Raw genomic sequence first — 20,087 nt, 5'->3', positions numbered from 1 at the left:
CCTGGTTGCCAAAGTAAGAGTATCATGTATGTGTGAATTGCCTTAGCAATAAGTATACTTTATAGTCTTTTATGTAACTCTTAACTATCAACCCCCAGATAGCACACAGTTTACTTGTGGGTGATTAATTTGAGTAAGACGAGAGATGCCCACCTATGCAAAATATAATCCTGTTTCTTCTACATTCTAGAGAACAGTAGGAACAGCCTGACCGATAGGTTGATTGTCATATTCTGCCTCCTTCCCACCTACTTACTGTGCCAGAGAGACACAGAGCCTAGCCTCTCATCACATTCTGCCTTTGTTTGGTGCTGCAGAGGGGAGGGGCTTCCTTAGATTATTTCTAAGGCACTGTATACATGAACATATAATGCTTCTAGGATGAGAGAACTTTTCTGCTTGCATATTTCCTTATACTTTATCTTTCTGTCTGCATTAGCAATACAAAAATTTTGCTTTAGGCATGTGGGTCTTATTCCTGTCATCTACTACTTTTATTAAAGTACTGATATGTTACAGTGCTCTATAAATACATAAAGACCTCTTTGCAGACGGGGTGGGGGGAGTGGGAGAGATGAACAAATTACAAATTTTTTGATTGAGCTTTTACTTTTTTTTTTTAAGGTAACAGCAGTCATTATTGAAAAAGGAAAAGTATAAGCAAATGTCTCCAGAAATGTGTAGAAAGGCACAAGTTTACCTAGTAGATTCTTACCTTAAGATGGTACCTCCCATGTTAGTCATCTGAGTGGCACAGCCACCATCCTTGCTGCTCTTGAGTATTCCTTAACCTCAGGCCTTTGTCTGAGGCCCCATGGAGTTCTCACAGTGAGTGAAGACACTCTCATTGCTCCCTTTCCCTCCCATACAAACCTATCTTCTAGGGTGTTTTTTTGGTTCATTTTTTAAACCATAACTCTTAGTCTGGCAGGAGACCTGCCCCTAGATTTGCTTTTAATTTCTGGTACCCATGGGTAACTTGACTAAGGTCCCTTCACCTCTGCTTGCTGGCCCTTTTAGGGAGGGTCCTGCTGGTCTCCAGAGTTTTCGACTTGTACTCTTGTCTCCCTGTTTGGTCTGAAGCAGACTCACTAGTTGAATTCAGGTCTTCCTGATCTTGGTTCACTATTGGCCAAGTGGATTTCAGTAAGTCTTGTCATCTTTCTCAGAAGCTGTTGTTGGATGTACTTCCACTCTGGAGATCCAAAGGCACCTAGAAAACCCCACACTGTCTGCCTCCCTGGTGGCATAGAGTTTAAAGTCTCAGTGCTATCAAGCTATCGCCAGCCTCTGTGGCATGAGTTTGATCCCCAGCCAGGGAGTCAGCAGACCTCTCCTGTCTCACTGGCTGCTCCCCTCAGCAGTGTATTTCAGTAGATCTACCTGTTCTGCTTCCCACTCTGTCTCTGGTGAACCCTCTCGTCCCCAAACTTCTGGCTTACACCCCAGTTCTTGTGTGCATAAATAAAAATTAAAAAAAAAAAAAGAAAACCACACACTGTCCAGTGAGTTCTTACTGAATTTTAATTTTTTTATTTTAAACACTATAATGCATGAGTTAAATAGCTAGCTGGACAAAGTAAGTTAATAACATCCTTTGATTTTTTTTTTTTTTTGATATGGCACAAAAGGGTTTTCTACTAATGGCTTTTTGACAGTAATCTCTTTTCAGCACCTTTTCCTGGAGCAACATGAAAACACAATATAAAAGTTTACTGTAATAGTGACTCCCAGCAGATGAAATTCAAAATCCCCGTGTTATACTGTCTTATGTTATTTTTCAAATTTCCACCCTGCCATATTCCCTTATAGTCTCTGTTCCTTTCTTCCTTCCCCCTTCATCTTAATGTCAGATCCCTCATAGTATTTATTAAAATCTGCTAGTTTTGTAAATATTTTATTTATCGATCATCCACTGAGTAAATGTATAGTATGCCTTTGTCATTCTGACTTGCTTTACTACATGCAATTCCCCCAAACGTTCCTGATTGTGAGTAAATGGCTTTATTTTAGTTTTTCTTACGACTTAATAGTATTCCATTTTGTGGATATATTAGATTTTCTTCATCCAGCTATTGACTGATGGACATTTAGGGTGCTTTATGTTCTAGGTGTTGTACACAGTGCTGCAATATTTATTAATTTTTAAAAGTTGAAAATGAATTTATTGACTCACATAACTGGAAAGCTCAAGTGTAGTCTAGAATCAGGTGTGGATGGATTTAGAAGCTTTTCATTGTCTCTTCACCTACTGTTCTCCTTCCTCGTAGTTCCACGAGGTGGCGGGAGGGCCCAAGCCACTCCTTCCTCAGGACTGCCAGCCTCCTGGTCTTCCAGGTTCAAGTCCAGGGAGGTGGAAGAACGTCTCCTCCTGGATTAATGCAAAATCTTATAATTCTTTCCTTTATTGCTCTTATTTTTTTGAGTAAGTAATATACTTTAATAATTTGAAAACCTAAAAGCATTTTTAAAATATTGGGTAAAAAGTTTTTCTAGTGTTCTTTTTTATGAAGCATCAATTTTTATCTTATGTAATTTTTTTGTCCTAATTTATATCTTGTCTGACAAATAAAATCTTGTTTTGTGCTTTTTTTTTCTTTGCATTTACTTACTGTATCCATCTGGGCATTTTTTTCAGTCATCCTTTTATTTTTAACTTTTCTGAGTTGCTTTAAGTTTTGTTCCTGCTTGTAGCATAGAGGTTTTTGGTTGCTTGTAATTCAGTCTAAAATTAAGTCTGTTTTAACAGGTGAATTTTCTTTTTTCTTTTGTGAACTCCATCTGGGTGGGTGATGGAGGGGGCCATGGGTCATTACCCCATCTGCTCTGGCTGGAATTGAGGGGTCATGGTGCCTTCCCAGAGATGGACCCAGACCTGCCCCTGCTCCAGCCCTGTAACAGGTGAATTTTAGTACATATACATTTTTTAATGTGGTAGATACTAGTTTGCTCATATTATTTTGTATTTTATTTTTTTTTAAAAGATTATTTATATATGCATCCAAGAGCTGGGGTACAGGCCAGAGATGTGGGGGTGGGGGTGGTGAAAGGATTCACCAGAGACAGAGTGGGGAACAGTACAGGCAGACTGACTGAAATACACTGCTGAGGGGAACAGTGGGTGAATCAGGAGAGGTCTGCTGTGCCATGCGAGTTCCTCCCTGGCTTGCCGGGGATTGAACTCATGCTGTGGAGGCTGCGAATTGCTTCATAGTGCAGTACTTAACCCTTTTGCCACCAGGGAGACCCCTTATTTTCTATTTTCATATCTTTTAGAGAATCTTTCACTGAGTGGTTTGCTTTTCTTGGCTTATTTTGATATTTTTTTTCTAATGGTTGTCTTTATAATTTCATGTCATATCTTTAAGAAGATTGTGATAATTCACTATTAGCAGTGATAAAATTAATGAATTTCATAATCCTAATATAGGGACATTGTGACTATGTTACATGGTATGTTTAATTCAGTCTAGAACTCCATTGCATTGTATCTTTAGGAGAACTTAATCACTTACCCAGGAAGCTTGGAACTCAGTATTAATAGTATCAGTAAATGTACTTTCAGAAGAGCCTTGTGAGCTTTCCCAGAATAGATTGTCAGCCTTTAAGAAGTCTCTTTTTATCTGTAAATTTAGTTTCTAAAGTCAGCATGATCATAAAAGTGGCAAACTGACACTTGTTTGTTCACAATTGAATATGGGTTCAAAAATCTTTGGGAAGGGACCTATTTATGTGACATCAGAGAGTCATAAATTTTTTTTTATTTTTTTGATTTTACCATTTATCATTTTTAGACAATATTTGCTTCCCCCCACCCCCTCAGATTGAGTCCCCATGGAATTTCCTTCCCCAAGGCACCCGTGCACCATCACCACAGAACCCTGTGCTCCTCCCTCCCTCCCTCCCACCTCTCTCCATCTTCCTCCCCTGCAGTATGTCTCTGGTTTACAATTGTCTGTTTTTGCTTTGTTGTATTTTGTACGGTTATTATTGTTTTTTTTACACTGATGTCTTATTTGGTTCACCTATATTCCTGTGAAACCATCTGATACTCTTCTTTTTCCTTCTGGCTTATCTCACTGAGCATAATTCCTTCAAGCTCCATCCACATTGCTGCAAATGGCATGAGTTTTTCTTTTTTGATTGCTGAATACTATTCCATTGTGTATATGTACCACATCTTCTTGATCCAGTCATCTATTTTTGGGCATTTGGGTTGTTTCCAGGTTTTACCTATTGTAAATAGTGCTGCAGTAAACATAGGTGTACGGGTGCTCTTTGAATCACTGTTTTTGTGTCCTTTGGGTAGATCCCTAGTAGTAGAATTGCCAGATCGTATGGTAGCTCCATTTTTAGTAGACTGAGGAACCTCCAGATAGCTTTCCACAATGGTTGGATGAGACTCATAAATTTTATGCCTAAGTTGATATTAAAAGATATGGTGTCTGAGGTCCCCCTTTTTTTTTAGTGTTGGCACCACACTTTTTGAGAGTATTATAACATTTAATATTTCAAAAGTTTTTTCAATAACAAAAAAAATTTGGCAACAAAGGAGTATGTTGAATATGAAAAGGATTTTTAGAAATTAGAACTCTTAAATAGTTTAGCTTAGCATCCCCTATGTAATGATGGGGACTCACAATCTGATGTCAGTCTTCTCACCATCATAGGAGGGGAGTCACCACTAGAGGCCCAGGCGGGAGCACAGCCTCTTTTTACCTCCTCTCCATTCAAGAAACTTCAACCCTGGGCCACAAACAACTTCTGTTAAGGGTGGTAAAAGGAAGGTGTTTTTCTATGTAGACGAAATCATGGGCTAAATACTCTTATGATGTTGGTTTCAGTGATGTCTTGGGGACTTAACTCCAATAGCAAGGGAAGCAAAAGCAAAATTAAACAAATGGGACTACATCAAACTAAATGTTTCTGCACAATGATAGTCGCTATATAAAAACTACAGGGCACCCTTCTGGGTGGTGAAACATATTTGCACATCATCTGTCCAACAAGGTGCTAATAAAATATCCAAGATCTAAAAATAAACAATGCTACAACTCATCAGTAAGAAAACAAACAGCCCAATTGAAAAATGGGCAGAGGAGCTAAGTAGACACTTCTCCAAAGAATACATATTAATTCCAGACATACAAATGCACATGAAAAAATGCTTGTCATCACTTATCATCAGGGAAATACAAATCAAACCACAATGAGATACCATTTCACTCCTGTGATAATGGCCCATGTCAAAAAAGACTAGCAACAAGTGGTGGCAAGGGTGTTGAGAAACGGGAACCCTTGTGCACTGTAGTGGGAATGTAGACTGGTCCAGCTCTCATGGAAATTAGTATGGTGGTTTTTCAAAATGTTAAAAATTGATTTATTTTATGACCCAGCAGCCCCACTCCTAGGTATCTACCCTGAAGATGCAAAAACCAATTTGAAGGGATATATGCACTCTTATGTTCATTGCAGTACTATTTATAACAGCCAAGTTATGGAAACAGCCTAAGTGCCCGAATATAGATGAGTGGGTCAAGAAGATGTATACACACACACACACACACACACACACACACAGCTATAATGGAATACCACTCAGCTATGAAAAAGGAAATCTGGCCAATTACAACACCATAAATGGACCTGGAGGAGATTATGCTAAGTGGAATAAGTCAGAAGAAGAAAGACAAAACTGGATGATTTCACTCATAGGATATAAAAAACTAAACAAAGGAATAGAAAATCAAAATGAAATCCCCCTAGAAATCTGACTGTAGAATTGAAGCTAATAGAAGGGGAGCATGGTTGGAGGAGAGCAAAGGGGGTAGGAGGGTCAAATGGACTGTGGTGGAGGATTATGGGTGTTTTGGTAGTGGATCTGGTGTGGTTATATACATATGAAGAGTTGTGAACCTCTATCCCCAATTCATTTTCCATGTCATAAACCACTGTTACTTCAATAAAAATGATAGAATAAAAAAAAAAAAGAAATGGAAGGTATTTTTATAGTTTCTTAGACTCAGGTCAATTATATAGCCATAAATGACTTCCTTAATTTTTCTGGTGAAAAGATACTTATTGCCCTCCCTTAATAGAGCAGCTGAAACATAGACTATCGTTAAAGAACTGTTATATTTTGCTTTCTTCTCTAGTTCTATAATGATGCCAATATTATTCATATAGACCAATATTTTCAGTATGCAATTTGCCTTTGAATATCCCTGAGAACCATGTAAAAAGTGAAAATACTTTCTCTCCCCTTTCTTCTTGCTGAATTCAGATAGAACAAACTTGGGGTATGAAATGTGCTTTAATATGTATTGCAAGTTGTTCTGATGCAGGTACTCCTTAGACTACATTTTGAGGCAGTGAAGATTGACAGTTCTTTGTTTAATGTAGAAATTTCGTTAAAATCAATAATTGAATAAAATTCTGGTTGGACAGTACTCAAGTATGCAATGTTTGAATAGGCTTCTATTACAGTGTATTGAATGTGCCATAACTTTTTTCAACTGAGAAATCTTAGAAACACAAATACGAGATTTTTTTAAAACTACAACTAATTCATGAAAAGGTGTCTGCATGAGGATTGCAGGAGGACACATTTAACACTCTTATTGTGCTTCCACAAAAGCCTCAAGAATAATTGACAAAGCCATTTTTTATCAAATTTTTATCAAATTTAATTTCTAAATCCTTATCTGCTTAGCAAACAAAATGTTAATTAGAACAGTAATTGAGTAACCAGCCACCTCTTGTGTTCTATTTAGGAACTTATATGAAAACATTGTGGAGCTAATGTAAGGTCACTCATTGCTTTATGAGTTACTGAATAATATCTTTGCTGCAGGCTTCTAAAAATCCAGGTATTAAGAGAGTGTACAGGAAGATAAAAAGAGATTTATAATAGTTTGATACTTTCCCTTCTGTAGATTAAGGTAGAAAAATCCTTCAGTACCACGGAAGGGAGAAAATCTTCCCTCAGATTTCTTTCTGAATCAGCTTATGCCTGCCTCATCTTGTAGTAGAGCAAAAAAAGCCTTTAGAGCTAGGTTTACTGGGTTTGAATAGAGATTAACCTGTCATCTTTGCAATCTTGGGCATTGTACTTAATCTTTCAAAACTCAGTTTACTGATTTTAAAATGGGGATAATACAGCCTACCGCAAGGGGAAATGTAGTTCAGGAAATAAGTATCTGTCCACTTATACATTTACATAGCAGTATTATAATAGATTGACTATTCTGTACCAGGCAGTGTACTCAGCATTAGGTTACACCAGAAGTAAAACTTTCCCATGATGGCAAAGTTTCTGTTCTCATGGATTTTGTAAAAGGATGTAACCTTATACAGAGTTATCAGGGAAAGTCTTGCTGAGATGACTTTTGAAAAAGATGGTAAGGTATATATCATATGAATAACTAGGGAAGAACATTTTGAACAAAAGAAAAAGTGGATGCAAAGATGATGGGGTGAAACCTGGCTGTGATATTTGGGAAACAGCATAAAGATCAGTGACTAGAGCAGAAGGTATGAGAGTGAAGATAGAAGAAAATGAGCTTAAAGAATTCTCTGGGGCCAGATCACCGTCTGAAAATTGTCGGTTAATTTTCTGCTTTGCTCTATTAGAATGTATTCTTTGAGAGCAGAGGTTTTCTTTTTTCTTTGTTTGTTTTAATCTGTTTTGTTACAGAATTTGAAATATGCTATGTGGGAATATTTTTTTTTAAATTTTTATATTCCCCATATACTTGCAACCCCCTGATTTTGACCCCAATCTCTCCTTTCCCTGCCCCGAAAGTGTGTCTCTGGTTCATAGTTGTTTGTTGATTTTGATTTTTTTCTTTCTTATAGTTATTCTTTTTCCTGGTCCCTTATTTAGGTTTTCTAGATTCCTGTTATGAGTGAGACCATCCGATATTTTTCTTTTTCTTTCTGGCTTATTTCGCTGAACATGATCCCTTCCAGCTCCATCCATGTTGCTGCAAATTGCATGTGTTTATCTTTTTTTGAATTCTGAGTAATATTCCATTGTGTATATGTACCACATCTTCTTGATCCAGTCATCTATTTTTAGGCATTTGGGTTGTTTCCAAAGCTTAGCTATTGTAAATTGTGCCGCTATAAACATAGGGGAACAGATGCTCTTTGGAATTAATGTTTTTGTGTCCTTTGGGTAAATACCTAGGAGTGGAATTGCTGTATCATATGGAAGCTCTATCTTTAGTAGGTTGAGGAATCTCCACACAGCTTTCCATAGTGGTTGGACCAGTTTACACTGCCACCAGCAGTGCAGGAGAGTTCCTTTCTCTCCTATGTGGGAATATTTTTATAGTTAGTAATGGGGAGCCTTTGAAAGAATAAGAAAAAGAAAGTGCAGTGTTTCTGTTCTTTGCTTTGTCTCTTTGTCTCATCTGTGCAGGGATAGATGAGGTAGAACATAGGTACTCCATAAATATCTTCTAAGTATTCTGTTATTTGATTATCTATTACCTTCCCTAAAAATCTCTAGGATTCCTATCAGTATTTAGATGTATTATGCAGACTGTTTTTCAGAATCATGTTGAGTAATGAAAAATACTAATTGTTTTCCCAGTCTATACCTGCTTTTCAACTGCTTTTATATTTACTTCCTTAGTGAAAATTCTTCAGTAAATTCAAGGGAGATTTCTTCTATATGATTTATTTCTGATACAAATTTAAAAGAAATTTAAGTTCTTAGTTTTATTTTTAAAATTTTAAAAAATAATTTATTCTTTTAATTGTGATAACATTAGGATTCCCCCTATCAGGCATTGCCACCATAGGGTACCTGTCACTAAATCACCCATAGTCCCATTAACATAGAGCACTGTGTTTCCTTTGCTCTTTGTTCCTGCTTCTCCCTCAAACCCCTTTACCCTTTGGATACTTCAGTTCTTTAGTCAGTTTTCAAGGATTTGCTTTTAAGGTTGTCTTTCTCTAGTTCTTAATTGGTTTTTCTATAGTCTTCATCTGAATAAGAAAATTTACCTTTTTTCATTGTTTTTGGGAGTTTTAAAATCTTGAATGGTATTGATTTTCATCAACTGTTTTTTCTGTATCTATTGAGATGATCATACGATTTTTCTTTTATTCTGTTAAGATGATAACTTACACTGCTCTCTTTTGTTTGTTTTCTTCTTTCTACTTAGCTTTTTGTTCTGTGCAGCTTTGTTAATTTTTTCTTAGGTAATTTTATTTCTAAAAGTGTACATTCTCTGCCATGTGAAGTGCTTTGGCACTACTCATATAGGAATGCCAATTCTAAAGACTTCACATTTCTCAAAGACTTCACATTTCTTCAAAGAGGAACTTTGATTCTGCTTTAGAAGTTTCATAAACATTAAAGTCTTCATCAAATATCAGTATAGAGGAAGGTGACACAAGATGCAACATATACAGTCAAATTACCTTTCTGTATATTTAGAAATTATTTCTTCAAGGTATTTGTACCAGAGAACTTATCCTGTCCTGCTTAATATTCAGCAGTATAGGTTTGAATCATCAGAATCTTGTTAAGACCTCAGTTATTTCAGAATTATTAACTGTTATCTCTAGGGGCAAGTCCTTATTACTAAATTATGACAGTTTTATTATAACAAACGTTAACAAATGTATCCAGCCATATTAGAAAGTGCCTGACTGCTGCTACTCAATATAGAAAAACTAAAACTACCTATGTTTATTATTATACAACAAATCCCATCTCTGCCCTCTAAAGTTTCATTCATTAGAAGGGGATTAAAAAAATAAAGACCTAAGGGCCCTTTATAGCAGCATTCAGCTTTCCTGTGAAATAGCATCTTAAAATATTATGTATACTTCTTTCTTTTAGTAAACTAGACATTGGCTTCAGAGTTTGTAGAACTGTAGGAAAAGTAACACATTCAAAATTATTCTAGAAATTGTCTTCTGGCAGAGTAGCAGGTGTCCAAGTTAAAACTAGGGTCATTTTGATGATTTGTTTTCTTTCCAAAATGCAAATCATGTTTCTTCCCCTTCTGTAAAGTCTGTCACAACTTCTGACTGGGGATGTGCAGAGAGGTTCCTGCCCCTGCACCTCTCACTTCTCAGCTGTTGCTTTTTTGTTGCTGCCGTAAGGCTTGAATGGATGCATGTTGATGAGGACTCCCCCTAAACAGACTTTACGGATAATCCCACAGTAGATTTTGTTTTTTCCAGTATGTGAGATCTAAAAAGGGGGAAAACTAGTGTTCTGTTTGGGCCAGAAGCCATCTCTGTATCTAAATTGTGACATTTAAATTTCTACTGCTATTTACTACCTAGGTGTTTTTTATCCTGTTTATAGGTAGAGTTTTCACTTTCTTTGATTTCAGTGTTGTCCTTAGATTGGATCTTGCCCTGAATCTCCCACTTTATTCTGGTTTTTCTTTTTGTTTTTTTAAATCCTGCTGGCAATTTCTCCCATTTTTTCACATACAGATTCCAGTAATTACAGATGTCTCCTGAGTAAGTCTCATGCAACCCAGAACAGCTCTTGAAGTCTTTTTTCTTTTTTATATAATTTAATAAATTTTTAAAAAGTTGTTTTAACCATATTATTTAAACAAACTAGTATGTAATCTTTTCTCTCTCTTGGTATTTGCATTGGAAAGTTCTTATCAATTCACTAAATTTATTTTAGCTTTTTATTTACTTGGAATCCATTAGTGATACTTTCTACTTGTTTAATGTTTATTTTCACACCTAAATAAGCCTGTCAAAAAAAGTAATTTTCAGAATTCTTCATACTTCCACTCTAAAAAATATAAATTCCCTTATATCACCATATTTCCTTAAATCAAATATTCTTTCTTTGTTTCTAAACCACTATTCTAATTTGTTATATTAGCAGAACTAAATAAGAACTAAGTCAATTATCTTTCCATTGTAAATAATAAATCCATGTGATAGTTTTTTTCTCATGGAAGTGTTTTTCATAGCATTTACTCAGTGAATTGAGAACGGGAGACAACTTTGCAAATCTGGCAGCCCTTTCTGTATGTCTTTGACTCATGAAAATCAAGTACCCTTTCCTTTGGGGGATAGTCTTCCAGAAGCCATAACTCCATGTGCCCTTCCCAAAGCAGGGAGTGCACTCTAGGCTGACTTCAAACTTTCCCTTCTCTCCACTGCTATGTCCTGTGGAGCTTTAAGTTCTGACAAATAATCTAGAGGTCACAACCACTGATAGCTGAATTTACTGTTCTGTGCTTTCCTTACCATGTAGATCTTATCTGGATTTTGGCAGTCCTCCTTCCATTGCAAAAAATTACTTATTATTCTGCTGCCTCCTCTATATCTTAGCATTGGCTTTCTGCCCAGATCCTCAGTTTCTTCCTCTGAGGATCATCAGAGAAGAGATGATCAGATGTCCACAGAGGAAAAGCAGAGCAGAGTGTTGGCTTTCATCTTTTCAGTGCTCTTCTTTGTGGTATCTTGGGCCCTTAATTTCTGACCTCCTCAGGTATTTTTCATACTTAAACTGACTCTTCTCATTCTTGATGGGAGTGATGGTCTGAATCAAGCAACTTCATTGAAGGTAGAGGTAGAAGTATGGCACGTTTATCTTAATAGGTCATATTGTTATATATTTTGGGGGGGGGATGAGGATATTTTTCTTTATATTTAACTTAAAATGTTTAAGAATCAATAGAAAATACAAATTAAAGATAGGTAAGATTCATTCTTTCTTTTGATGTACTATATAAGAACCTTACTATTTGTTTGGTACAATTTTTCATAAGAAACAGAAAACTCAAAAGGATATTTATAAATTTTCATATGAATGAAACTTGAGTAAATTAGATATTTTTGGTGTAGGGAAATGTGTGGAATAAGATTAGAGCCAGGTGTTAAAACCTATGGGTTAGTTTAGGAACTATAGAAGACTTAGCTATATAAGAAGGAAGTTTTTAGTTTTTTCAAAGAATACTCAGAGCAATCTTTTAATTAATATAAAAGTACACTGCTGTATTTGTAACTCATTTCAGTTTTTTCTAATTGGTTTGTGTTATCTTCCTACTCCAGACCATTTACAATCTCAAGGCATAGATATTACTAAATTTCGGATGGCCGTGTGAGTTATACCCAGTTTTTAGAAAATTTATTAATCATTTTTGTCTGACTCTTTTTCAGTTACTTTTCAACCTTTCTCATTTTCTGTTGATGTGTACAAGAGAAAGAAAAGCTCATTCTCATCATGAAACACCACATAAAAATATTCCTTGTAAGCTAGTCGTATTACTAGGTTAGTACTTCCAAATGTATTTGACAACAAAATACTTTTAAATTCAGAATGATGATGGAACATTGGTAGCTGCTTATGGAATAAAATGAACTCTTGATTAAAGTATAAAGCAAAAAATGGTTTCAGGAGTATGTCAGTTTTAGGTAATAGTGGAATCCTTTATGTTTTATTTCAAAAAAATTGATATAATGCAAATATGGGAAACAATATAACATAAAAATATAGAGAAAGGTCCCTGAAACCACTAGCATTGTAATTATTTACTTTGTAGCTTTGTCACCCAAGTGTGCATCCTTATAGTTTAATTTTACCAATTTCTTTTAAAAATATCCCCTTTAAAGAAAGCCTGTTTATATACAGCTTCCCTCTCCACCTCCCCCCACCCCCAACACACACCTATATTTGTTGAAAAAATTAAATTATTTTTCCTGGCCTGGACCTTGATCATCACATTTCTTTTCTTTCTTTTTTTTTTTTTTTATAAATTTTATTGTTATATTCCCCATACAATTGCAGCCCCCCCATTCTGACCCCAATCCCTCCCCTCCCGCCCCTGCCCCCCTAAAAGTGTCTCTGGTTCATAGTTTTTTTGTTGATTTTGATTTTCACTTTCTTATAGTTATTCATTTTCCTGGTCCCTTATTTAAGTTTTCTAGATTCCTGCTATGAGTGAGACCATCCGGTATTTTTCTTTTTCTTTTTGGCTTATTTCGCTGAGCATGATCCCTTCCAGCGCCATCCATGTTGCAGCAAATTGCATGTGTTTATCTTTTTTGAATGCTGAGTAATATTCCATGGTATATAGATCATCACATTTCTATAGAGTTTAACATGGTCCTCTTTATTTTCTCTAAATTGGTTGAATTGAGTTGTGTTGAGAAGCTTAAATACATTCAGAGGGTTTGTTGTTTTGGAGAAGAGAGAACAAAACTACTTCATAAATGGTATAATATTTTTTAGTAGGCACTGATTCCTTTCCATTTTTCTCCCGTTATTATTTGTTAAAGTAATTGACCATAATTTCTTTGAATTCTTGCTAATACACATGTAAAGTACTCACAATGTGCTAGGGGATATTAAATGCCAGTAGTAAAAATTATAATTCTTAATTTCATTCTGTGAAATGCACCTTTTGACAGCAAAACAGGTCTATATTTTTCTTCATTTTAGGAGAAAAATAAGGAATAAGTGTTTATTTATTGTTAATTTTGATCAAGACAAGGCCTAAATACAACTAGTTTAAGATTATGGATAGTTATGTTTGAAATCTCACTTTTTTCTTTCAGTGTGCGGGATGACAGAATTCGAGTAGAAAGAATGGATAACACGCATTTTGAATACAGTCATGCATTCCAAGTGGTTACAGAGTTTTATGCGAAAGATGTAGTTGACACCAAAGGTAAATGTTTTATACATGTTAGCCATGTGTACTTAACTAGTTGAGATTTGGATAAAGGTGTTAAGTTTGACTTTGAATTAAATGGAAACTGGCTTATTACTTAATAACTAAAGAAATAGAGGGAAGAGCTCATTATTCTTGTGTTCATCAAAAACACCACTACACTGCTTCCTTTTTACTTATGGCCTTTTAGTAACAGGATATTTTAACACGTTCATTGGATTGAAAAGAGTAAGTGACTGACCAGCTTTCCTTTCTGCTTCTTTTTAAAGATGGTCCATTATTTTCTTTGCAGTTTGTAGTGTGTTTGGATAAATGTCCTGATGAATACTAGCACTTCAATGATTGATTGCCTGAACTTAAATGCCATAGTATTAGTGAAAGGGTCTTAATATATTAGGGAGCCATTATTTGTCTAATTCACATTTCCTCAGCCAGGTATCTGTACCTTTTTTTTTTTTTTTTTAAAGATTTATTTATTTATTTATACAAGCACTGGGTACAGTCAAAGCGTGGGAGGGTGAGAGAATTCACCAGAGCCAGAGCGGGGAACAGAACAGGCAGACTGACGAAACACACTGCTGAGGGGAGCAGCGGGCGTGCCAGGAGAGGTCTGTCGCGCCTTGTGGGATGCTCTCCATTGGCCGGGGATCAAATCGGTGCTGCAGAGGCTGCGGGCAGCTTCACAGCCCAGTGCTCAACTGCTGCGCCACCAGGGGAGGCCCCCAGGTAGCTGTATTTGATTTGGTCTGTATGCTCCATTCTTGACAGTCCAGCTATGTTAAGGTCCATTTTTATCCTTTATCACGTGATATAGAGCTTTTATCATTAAACCACAGATTTAATGGTTCCTTCCCTGGCTCTACTCTACCTTCCAGGCATTATTGTCTTATTAACATTTCTCTCTCCATATCTTTTATATCATGGTTCTTTTACCAAATTGAAAGAAGTCTGTGACAATAATTCATTTCTGACACCAGTCTTGCTGTATCATCAGGGGATTGTCATCTGTAGCTCACCTGAATACTAAATCACAAGGCTATCATAAGCCACTCTTGGCATCAGATTTGCTTAGAAGGACATGGGACAGAGAACCCAGTTTCAGGGCACATGTTGTTAGGAAGAAGCCTCACAGCAGACATTGTAGCAGTCTGCAGAGCCTTTGGGAGTATGTTTCTCCTCCCCTAGTGACAATTTAGCTGCAAAGAAAGGAGATTCTGATCAGGTGAGTTCAGGACCTACCCTGGCTTAGAAGCCCCAGGTACCTTCAGGAACCCATGCTTCTTGTTGAGATTTCTACAAGAATTCACTGTACTGGTAGAATACTCCAGGGATGCCAAAATTCTGGAGTCAGGTATTTATCATTTTTCCCAGTTCTCATGAAATATACTGATATCAGGTCATTTTTAAAATTTTACAGTGCTACCACAGTAACACATTGGCTCTTCAGCTGACCAGGTTTCCTGGGGAACAGAGTAAGAAATTTAAAAGATGAGATTCTCACTAGAGGTGGAAAGTTTTTTGTTAACTCTTTATACCTTGGTTTTATTAAAAAAGCTAGTTAAAATTAAGATACTTTGTATTACTGATTGTAGATCATGTTTTGTTTTGTTTTTTTTTTTGAGGCATGTATTTTATTCATTTATTTATTTGTTTGTTTGTTTTGTTTATACATGCACTGGGTACAGTCAGAAGCACGGGAGGGTGAAAGAATTCACCAGAGCCAGAGTGGGAAGCAGAGCAGGCAGAAGGACTGAAGGACACTGCTGAGGGGAGCAGCGGGCGGCAGGAGAGGTCTACGCACCATGTGGGACCCTCCTCCGGTGGCCGGGGAGCAGCTGGGGATCGAATCGGCACCGCAGAGGCCGCGGGCAGCTTCGCAACCCAGCGCTCAACCGCTGTGCCACCGGGGAGGCCCTGTAGATCATATTTTGGAGTCTTCTTTTTAATAGTAATATATGCTTATTGTAAAAATGTAACAAAGCATAGGTGAGTATGGACAAAAAAGTAGAAGTCTGTCCCCTCCCCTCAAACTTGCTCCCTGCTCTTTCCACCTTAACTCTGAAAGGTAACCATTACCAGTTGATATATATCCTTAAGAATTCTTTATATACAAGTCCACACGTACATAACAACCATACAAATGTAATTCTGTTTGTTTAATGTAACTTTGATTTATTCCTTTAAGTAATTTTTACTGAGTATTTATTATGTGTGAGGCATTGCACATACAATAAGGAATAAAACACAGTTCCTCCTTTCTGGAGCTTACCCTCTAATAGGCGGAGAGGTACAATGAAATGAGTGCATTTGAAGGTAGTAAGTGCTGTGAAAAAAACAAGGCAGGGAATAGGGTGAATTTTAAATAGGGTGGCAAAGGAAGGCCTTTACTTGAACAAAGATTTCAACAAAAATTGAAGTAGTTAAGAGGGAAAGTCACACAGACTTGTGAAAGAACAGTGTTATAGGCAGAGTCAATAGAATAAATTATCTTAAGTGGGGCCTCCCTGGTGGCGCAAGGGGTTAAGATGCAACCTGTGAAGCAATCTGCAGCTACTGCAGCAGGAGTTCGATCCCTGACCAGGGAGCTACCCACATGGCGTAGCAGAACTCTCCTGTCTCGCCCGCTGCTCCCCTCAGCAGTGTCTTTCAGTCAATCTGCCTGTTCTGTTCCCCACTCTGTCTCTGGTGAATCCTCTCACCCCTCTCCCCTATCTCTGGCCTGTACCCCAGTTCTTGTATGCATAAATAAATAAATAAATATTTTAAAAAAGGTATCTTAAGTGCCTGGCATGTTTAAGAAATAGCAAGGAGCTGTGCACTGGAACAAAGTAACTAAGGGGGAGAATATTAGGAAGTGAACTCAGAGATGAAGAGGAGATATCAATAGTGGAAGGACTTCAGCTTTTTTTTCAGCAAGTTGGAGGATTTTAAGCAAAGTATTGTAATGATCTGAATTATATTTTAAAAAGGATTCCTTTGGCTGTCTGTTAACATTACACTATAGTGCACAAGGCTGAAGCTAGGAGACCAGATGGAAAGCTCTTGTAATATTCCTTGTGAGAGAAGAGAATGATTATACATTCTATATTTTATCAAGTTTTCCATATCAGTACAGATAATTGCTAGTCATTCCTCCTAGTAGTTGTGTAATAATCTGGACTTACCAAATTTATTTTGCTAATACCCTGTTGATGCTCAGTTAGGTTTTCTGTAGTTTTTTTTTTTTTTTAATTTATTACAAAAGATTTTTCAACTCACTTTCTTGCATGTACATCTTTACCTTGCATTTTGGAGTATTTTTGGGTCAAGGTTGATGAGCATTTCCATTTTTAAAAGCTGTGTCACTGCTCTCCAAAAAAGAGTCATTTCACCATCAGAAAATGTGCTTTTGTCCATGCCCTAGGTATTCATAATCTTCTACATTCTTTCAAAAGGCAGTTTTAGGAGGTATTGTCTAATATTTCAATAATCATAAAATACATTTTATTTAACTTAAATTTTGTATTCAGTGATGGTGAATAATTTTAATGAAAGTATATATTCTGATTTTTAGCATCTCAAAGTTTTTCTGGTATCATTAATTTGGAGAAACCTGTTATTTGCTCTTTGGCTGCCTTAATAAGATACCTCAAAGAATTTAACTTGGAAAAGATGCTTTCCAAACCCAAGTAAGTGATTTCTTAAATATTAGAAAAGAAGCACAGTTATAATGAAAATATTTCTTAAATTGATTTTGATAAGAACTGTATTCAGAAATGTACCTACTATTGATAGACTAGCCTATTCAGAGGCAAGCATGAACTATGTGGCATTGTTGCTGAAGAATATTAAAATTATTCTTAATATGTGATATAAAGTATTGATATAATCCTTAAGAATTCTCTCAGTTTGTGTTCATGATAACTAATATATTACAGTTTTGACTACAGTACAGTTAATTAGCAAGTAGTATTTAGAAGTGGAATTAGGAAGTAGTATTAAAGAGAATGCATAAAAGTTCACTGCCTTTCTTATTCTTAGTTTCATTTCTTATAGACCATAAAAAGTTGGAGAAAAAGTGGATAGCTATTAATATAGACAGATTTTTAAAAGAGCGATTAACTTTATAGAGTTCAGAGATTTAAAAGCTGGCAACTGACCTTATAGGAAATGACTGGTTTCAAAACCAGTGGAACAAAAAAAGGTAGTGAGAACATTTTCTCACCTTTCTTTCTATAGTTTATAAATGCCACAAAATTCCAGCTCAGTCTTTTTGCTCTTCTAACAGTGCTTTGCTTTAGGTGTTCACTTGAGGCATGGTAAAGAGCAGAATTTCTCTTTTAGTTGGAGTTAGGTGATGAAACCCTCAGGCAATTGGTGGAACTGGGGTTACTTTCAGATTCCTAAACGTAAGGCACCGTTCTTCCAGGGCTGGAATGTTGGGTTTACAAATTCTTGTGAAGGTGAAGGCAGCTGAGTGATATTTCTAGGCAGTCCACACATCTTAAATGCCAGTTATTTTTCTTGTTCTTCTGTTTGTTATGAGGAGTAAAAATAGATAGCTGAGATGATTTCTTAGGAAAGACTGCTGGATTGTGGGCTCTTGATTATTTTTTCTCTCATGTCAGCTAAGTAACACTTTAAAGTTTGTATCTGAACACGGTCTGAGGGGTTCGTTCCTGCTGCAAGGATTGAAATCATGGCAGGTGCAGAAAGTGATGCCCAGTTCCAGTTCACTGGCATTAAAAAATACTTCAACTCTTACACTCTCACAGGTAGAATGAATTGTGTGCTGGCCACATATGGAGGAATTGCTTTGCTGGTCTTATACTTCAAGTTAAGGTCTAAAAAAACCCCAGCTGTGAAAGCAACATAAAGGGATTCTAAACGCATCCCATCTGTTCAGTTTCCATGCCTGGAGAAGCTAGTGTCAACTCATTATGTGATAATTTGTACAATAAATTATGAACCTGGAAAAAAAAAATAAAGTTTGTATCTGATGAAAGTGCTCAAGTGTTAATTGTGTAGGTTAAATCTCTCAAAAACAGGGGAAGTAGGTGAGTTAGATCCAAGCACGTGAAAACTGGTTAAATATCAACTGAGAGTCCAAGCTATCAGCCCTTCCAGCTTGTATCTTTTACCATGAAACTATGAGTTCCTTTCCAGTAGCCAGTTGTTTCTTCCTGCAAATACTGTTTTGTATTTTATTATTGCCTTGAGTGTTTCACCGACCTTTCTAAGCTTTATGATCCAAAGAAACAAACAAGCCCAAACTGGCTTCATCCTAGGAAGATGGCAGACATTTACTGAACATCTACTTTATGCTAGATCTGTAGATGCTGCAAAATCTATGAGCTACAAATAGCCATTGCCTCTAAGGAGCTGAGCTCTATTAAAGAGAGTAGCAGAAGAACATAAATTGCTGTAATGCAAAGCAAATTACATTAATTGCTAAAAGAGGAGAAGGGGCTACCCATATCTGCTATAATACAGTTGGAATTGCTTTCCCTTGAAAATCATTAACAAGTTATTCTGTGGAAGCTAGGTCAAATCTTTGGCATATAAACTACACTGCCAAGTGACAGTGTTTAACTTCTAGGCAGTGATCTTAATATATGCAGTAAGTTATTCCTTTTTTAGGGTTCTGGAGCTTTGGTTGGAGGAGTCATCTAGAAGTAAAGGTATCCCTCATTGAACACTGCCTCTAGATTCCTAGATGAGAGCTTGTTTCCATAACTATCACAGGAAACTGTATTTTATTTAAAATTTATTACTGCCATGCTAAGTGTGACCAGGTTTATAATGCAAACACTCGTGCTTTCCCTCCAAGTAGCTTAGTGACTTGTCATTATTTTTCTTGCCTTAAAAAAATAAGCCATCGTCTGTAAATGCTATTAATATAAATCCTAAGAACTGGCTTATAAAGAAAATTGAATTACTGTATAAATTTATTTGTATGCATTACAATTAATGAATTGGATGCATTGATTAATATACTTATTAATGAAAGGCTAATAATCACAAAATTTATATTTTACATACATTTGTCAATCATGATGCAATTCAGTGCTCATATCTATTTGAAATTTATTGAACATTTATTCTAGTTTGGGATAGTTACAGGGATATAAGGAGAATGTGAGTTTTTTGAGCTTTAAGGGAATAATTTCTGCTACTTTTTCAGTTTTATACTCTACCAAAACATTAGCTTCATTAATGTGTTGTTAATTATAGAGTAATTTGTTCAAAAGCTTTGAAGTCTCTATCATGCGAAAGTATCTCATGCAGAAGAACAAGGAGGACATTTTTAAGTATTTGAACGTGTTTTTCTAGCTAATTGCATAGCTTTTCCTAAAGATACCACCACTTGATTTGCCAATGTTTGCTTCTGTTTCTAGAAACTAAAAAAAGAAAAAAATTGTTACCATTACT

At 36.2% G+C, this 20,087-nt stretch overlaps 2 protein-coding genes across 2 annotated transcripts in view; both read left to right on the top strand.

Annotated features, from left to right (window-relative positions):
* MSH3 (mutS homolog 3) overlaps nt 1–20,087 on the top strand; it is a gene marked incomplete at both ends in the record, with an annotated part of 149,954 nt that overhangs the window by 31,855 nt on the left and 98,012 nt on the right. The window contains 2 exons of the mRNA XM_084233471.1: nt 13,561–13,673; nt 17,230–17,344. Of these exons, the coding sequence (XP_084089597.1) occupies nt 13,561–13,673; nt 17,230–17,344 (228 nt within the window). The remainder of the gene's footprint in view (nt 1–13,560; nt 13,674–17,229; nt 17,345–20,087) is intronic.
* LOC311170822 (ATP synthase membrane subunit K, mitochondrial) lies at nt 18,327–18,531 on the top strand (the record flags this gene model as incomplete). The annotated part of the gene is made up of 1 exon (XM_084233267.1): nt 18,327–18,531. Exon 1 carries the CDS (start codon nt 18,355–18,357, stop codon nt 18,529–18,531), a length of 177 nt encoding a protein of 58 aa, XP_084089393.1. The 5' UTR covers nt 18,327–18,354.

This window comes from Talpa europaea, assembly GCF_964194135.1.
Source record: "Talpa europaea genome assembly, chromosome: 5".
In the NCBI taxonomy this organism is placed as follows: domain Eukaryota; kingdom Metazoa; phylum Chordata; class Mammalia; order Eulipotyphla; family Talpidae; genus Talpa; species Talpa europaea.
This window is presented reverse-complemented; position numbering and strand designations above follow the sequence as displayed.